The sequence below is a fragment of the Electrona antarctica genome (genome assembly GCF_951216825.1).
Source record: "Electrona antarctica genome assembly, chromosome: 13".
Classification (NCBI taxonomy): Eukaryota; Metazoa; Chordata; class Actinopteri; order Myctophiformes; family Myctophidae; genus Electrona; species Electrona antarctica.
The window spans coordinates 25,014,048-25,020,047 of record NC_136794.1 but is presented as its reverse complement, the minus strand read 5'-3'; the positions used below and the strand labels follow the sequence as shown (position 1 = coordinate 25,020,047).

Here is a 6,000-nt window from a genome sequence, read left to right as displayed (position 1 = left end):
TAATAATGAAAAACATATACAACAGTATTATAACACATATAGTATAGCCTATCATTGGTTTATCACAATCCCTGAATAAGGCAGTTTTAATTCATATTTATACAGTTGATGATCAGGCAGGTATCCCTAGTAGGCTATATTGGATAATATTTGTAAGGGTGTGCTCTGGAGAAACCTCTGCTTTAAGATTTTGCCCATAAGATATACAGTAGACACACACACACACACACACACACACACACACACACACACACAGCTACAACTGTGTCAAAGGGCGTTTTGTGTTTGGTCTTTGTCACTTTTGGTTATTTCCAAGTTTATCAGAAACATATGATGCATGCACCTGCCCATGTGTGAAATTACCTTTACTGGACGCTACAGCGCTGTACCCAAACTAACCAGAGGGTGGTGCTGTTGTAAAATGAAGGTGAAAACTATTGTTTAGTTTAGATAGTTTAGATAATAATAAAAAGGTTACATTTTAGACACACACACACACACACACACACACACACACACACACACACACACACACACACAATTACTTAATTTTAGACATGTATATTTTGTAAGACAAATGCAAATGTATTCATAAATTCGTTGTGTTCGTTTTAGCATCTTCACCAGGCAATGGTAGTACTTTTTATCCTACATTAATCTAGCAGATCTGACAACAACCATCCAGTTGTTTAAATGTGTGGTTTCTACTTTATTATTATGATTATAATTATTTATGTTTTTATTGTAAGGGAGGGACATTTGTAGAATGTACGTTTAGAAGTAATGTGTGAGCAATAAAGTTACGTTACACAGGCCTTTAAAAAATACTGATGAAGTTTTCCTAGCGATTTATACTGACGTCACTTCCGGAGGGGGGGAATCATCTTGCCTCCCAGTTTTTTGTTGGGAGTTGAGGTGAAAATTATCCCGCAGACAGAGAAGGAAACACAACGAATTAATTCACCATGGAACTATGAACCAAAACAAAATAGTTTACTAAAAACCTGGACGATGAAATCGGACGTAATCTCCCTGTGAATCCCTGCCAGTCTCTTGTAGGTATGTTTATCTTTGTATAAGGAGTTTACTGTGGATCTACAAGTGTCGGTCGGTCGGAGCAGCAAGTGTTGTTCCCTGAGCAGTGTTGCCAGGTCTGCTTATTATAAGCGACTTTTTGGCATTATTCTTCTGTGTAGTTTACAGTAAATATTGGTAGTTGCTTATTTTTTTTGGCCTTGTTTCTGAAGTGTAGTTGCTTATTTGGGCTTGTTTTCTAAAGTGTAGTTGCTTTTGTGGGCTTGTTTTCTAAAGTGTAGTTTAGTTGCTTATTTGGGCTTGCTCAGTGGTTCTCAAGCATTTTCATGTGAAGACTTGTTTGTCCGCAGAGCCCCATTTGAACACATGCACAGGGAAAATGTTTCAAAATTATTCCATCTTTTTTTCAATAGTTTTATTTTTATAGCAGATCTGCTATTTCCAAATCGCCGATGACGTAATTAAGTTTGAAAGGTCTCATCACTCATGCAATCTAGTAGTCACTTTTTGGGCTTGTTTTCCTAGACCTGGTTGCTTGTTTCTCTCACAGAATGGCAACACTGCTCCCCATCAGCATCACAGGAGCTGCTGCTAGCCTCCAAGCTAAATGGAGCATTTGTTTTATCACACTTTAAAGACACAATTGTATAACATATTGGGTCCAAACAATAGTCGAAAACCCATGAATAAAAACGTTAAACGGTCAATTCAATACACGACACACAAACGACAAAACCTACATATAATTTACCTCTATAGTAGTACTAGGAAACGTTCCCGTGCAGGTGCAGCATAACGTGCGCATTCATACTTATTAACTAAGCTGTTGCTTTTTACTGCGCTGCTGCTGCTCAACCATCCAGTTCTATTCTGTAACAACTTAACAACGTCTATATTACATACGTTTTAATTCTTCACCCCCTTATCCTATACTAAAAGCTAAGTTTCATACGGGTTGTAAACGTTATTGGCTATTGTTCACGAAGCAGTATACATCTAAAGCGATGTATTAACAGCCTATAAATCCAACATATGGCAGCGTTTGTCGCTTGCTAACAGCCCCCTAGACTGTAGTATTACACAAGAATGGATGGAATGCTAGATACATTGTAATGAAGGCAGGAGGGTACATAAGCTAGGTGAACCTGTTAGTGAGGCGTAATAATGGTACTATAAAGTTATAACTGTTTATTTTCCCCAACATTGGAACCTTTCTTTGCTTGGCTTATTTTGCTTTAAGTTTAATTTCACCCAACATTGAAAAATAAACAATTTAAAATAAAAAGTGTGAGGTGAGGTTGACTGTAGATGTTAGAGTTAAACTTGTTGCACTTAATACTACAGTTATTTTCTAACACATAAATGAATCTCCTATACATTCATTCACACATCATCTTGCTAGTTTGTAGTTTCATTTACTCCACCATGCCTCTCCATGCGTGTGTGTCTCTCGCACGCATGCACGGTCACACACACACAGACACACAGACACACAGTCACAGCACCACACACACACACTTTCGATTTTCATTGATATGTTTCTTCACGAGGGACAATATTGATTGGTCACACTCACACGTGAACAGCAGCATTGTGCAGTAACATATCTAAAAGGATAACACGCCAAACCGATCTACAAGCTCATAGCATGGGCTGCATGGCACAAAGTGACATACACTAGTCCTTACCTGTTCAAATGTATGCACACCAAATTATGAATGATGTACAGCGTGGGTAATGTGATTTAATAGGTCATATTATTGATCTATTAAATATATTATCGATCTTCCCATTAGAAGTTAAATTAATTCAGTAATAAATTGAATTAACAGTGATAAATATGTTTAATTGAAAAAAGGGCTTTGTTAAGACCTCCATAATGTAATGAACAATGTCTGTCTGTGTGGAGAGGCATAGCTGCAGGCAGCGAGGAGTAGTGACAGTGTTTCGTACAGACATTCATTCAGACAGACGGATGGACATTATATGCTAGATATGTGAGCATATTTGCACACACACAAACCTACTCTATGTATTTTCACACCTGCTTTCTCTCTCTCTCAGGTACAGTAGCGTGACCTGACCCCCACCACCTTCCCCCTTGTCCCTCGTTCCTCCAGCGCCTCCTCCTCCTCCACCATGCTGAGTTTCCTGCGCAGGACGCTGGGACGGCGCTCCATCAGGAAGCATGCGGAGAAGGCGCGCCTGCGTGAGGCCCAGCGAGCCGTGACCCACATCCCCGCCGCCGGCGACGCCCTCTCCGTCATCACCTGCCGTGTGTCCCTGCTGGACGGCACGGACGTCAGCGTGGACCTGCCGGTAAGAGTCCAAAAGGAGACGGAGTTTGCGTAACTCTGTCTATAGTCTATGGCTCTGGCCATATCCACATGATTGACAACGATGTCATCTGCTTTCCTACTATTCTGATTGATTGATATGAACCAATCGCGGAAGACTGCCGCTTTGACAACGGCCATTCCAGAAACCGCTGCCGTGGGGAGGGCTTTCAGTCTGAATAATGAAGTGAAGCAAAATAAAAATTCAGACTGAGTGTCAGGCTACGTATTCCCAGCAAAACCAAACAAAGAAAATGAGAGGGACATCTTGGTTTTTGAGTGGTGGCTAACCGCTCCAATGAACGGCGTCTGGGTATGTATGTCCGTTTTGAGTACGGACTGATGTGTGATTTATTTTTTGAGGGCTGCTAGTCCCTCCTATGCCCAGCTTTCCGGGTTTGTGTGAACACTGGCTTGTGATTGGCTGATCACCCCATAGCAATGATTTGATTGGCTGGGCAAAGTACATATTGAAGATAAAAGTGAGGGCAGGAAAGTGAAGACGCCAAAAGTGATTTGCCGGAATGACATTTGTGATGATTTGATGGGCTGAGCACTGAATGTGAACAGATGTATGATGAGTTCCCCTCACTTCACATGGGTGTGATTTATTTTTTATTTTCTGGTTGATTCAAGTTATGATGTGTCGGAGTACGCTGTGGCTCAATACAAGTGGGGCATTGGTGGGAGCTGGTTTGTCAGTAGTTATCCAAATCTGGAAACCCATTCGTTAATGCGTTTTTGCCTGGGGGCAGGGGGTGCCTTTGTGTAGAAGCAGAAACTCTTTTTGGTCCTTCCCTTTCTTAGTCTACTTCCTCCAGGCTGCTTCTGTTTGTTCCTACTAACAACAACATGTATGTACAGATTCTGCTGTTGGCTGAATCTGTCGCTCTCAAAGTTTTCCGTGCCAAGGGGTGGGTTTGGGGGGTTTTGTGCCAGGGACCCCCAGAAGAGATGGTTTGTGTTAAAAGAAATTCAAAGGGATTAAAAAGTTTCCAAACATTTTCGACATTTCTCCCAAAAATAAAAAAAAAGCAGATGCAGCTACAACCTCACAGCGTGGCACAAAATGACATGCTGTGAGTTTGTAGATCTGCTATTTTTGAATAGCTACCGTATACATGGATAAAGTTGTTAAAATGTTTGTGATGCTACATTAACTACTTTTCCAGGGGGAACCCAACCCCCCAACAACCCCTGGGGGTACTCGGACCCCACTTATTAGATAATCACTGGTCTACATTACAGGCCGTCTGTTTAAGAATGAACCATTGTTTTTTTTAGATCTCCGACTCGGATTCCATCTGGTTTGGTACTAAATTAGTGGAAATGGCTGGAGAGGTTTGGGAATGTAACCTCTTGTCCTGACCTATCAACGTTTGTATATCAAGGATTCCAAGACTAGGCGCGGGTGGGCTAACAATGTCGCAACGTGGCAACCATCCACTGAGTTGTAATGTTTGTAGCTGTTTATTACAGTTTAGGCTACATTTTTCTCCTGACTGTCTGCTGGTTCCCGTCAGTTGGGCTTAACCCATTAGACTTAGAGCATCTGTAGGGGCGCTAGCCCTTTCAATGCATGGCTTTTGAAGATTTTGTCATATGGCAGCATGTTTTTTTTTAGAGCACTTATGATGTAAATCGTTTGCCAACCAAGTCTAACAATGTTAGTTTAGATCACTTTAGAGAGCACTTAATAGCCAGCCAAGTCTATGGACGTGGCTATTTAGGGCTGTTTAGGGCACTAATTGATGACGTAAGACGCCATGTGGCCGATATAAAGATACAGATATAAAGCTACAGTCGGCGCCCCTCACTTAAAGTGTTTTTTGAGTGGTGTAAACCACTCCTACAACTGGCTTTTGTGTGCAGAAAAAAATGAGCATGGTTGCTATGTTAAAAATAATTTCTGACGTAATTAAATCACACCCGGGTGAACTGGATGACCGTAGCAACCATGCTCATTTTCTCTGCACAAAAAAAGCCAGTTGTGAAATCACATCCAGGTGTGATTTCATTACGTCAGATCAGAGCTGATCAGGCTATATAATACCTTACCTTATATAATACCTCACATCGGACAAAAACTCCAGCTGAATCAACTTCATGGTCACAAATCATCACATCAGAAGACGAGTCTACCTAGCCAAAGATCTTTAACGTCAGACATTACGTCAGACCACAGCTGATCATGCTATATAAAACCTTACACCACTCAGTTCACACGGGTGTGATTTTTTATTTTATATTTTAAAAACTTTAACCATTATGTTATACTTTGGCATTTGGCTATTAAAAAATACCCACATATGTAGTTGTACCAGTTCACTGTGTGTAACCTAAGCCCTGCATATTTGATTTTGATGTCATGTGTGAAGAACGACGTGCACCAAATTTTGAGTGCATGGCGGCAATCTTGTTTGGGCATTCATGCCCAAACCTACATGGCAAAGTCTTTGCGGAATGCGAGTGTGGACACCGTGCCGGCAGGCGGCAGCATGATGATATTCAGTGTGTGTATATGTATGTGTATATATATATATATATATATATATAATATATACCTACCTTATGTTCCCACAAGGACCCTTACGTCCTCTGACCAGCTTCTCCTGGTGGTTCCTAAAAC

The 6,000-nt window shown here is 41.1% G+C and overlaps 1 protein-coding gene across 3 annotated transcripts in view; it reads left to right on the top strand.

Annotated features, from left to right (window-relative positions):
- Nucleotides 1-884: 884 nt before the first annotated feature.
- The window catches only part of epb41l5 (erythrocyte membrane protein band 4.1 like 5), a 73,975-nt gene continuing 68,859 nt past the window's right edge, over nt 885-6,000 (top strand). For 2 of the 3 annotated variants that reach the window (XM_079517593.1, XM_079517591.1), the window contains exons 1-2: nt 885-1,059; nt 3,100-3,354. In XM_079517593.1, the coding sequence (XP_079373719.1) occupies nt 3,175-3,354 (180 nt within the window). In that variant the 5' untranslated portion in view covers nt 885-1,059; nt 3,100-3,174. The remainder of the gene's footprint in view (nt 1,060-3,099; nt 3,355-6,000) is intronic. The other variant, XM_079517592.1, reaches the window with a different exon arrangement.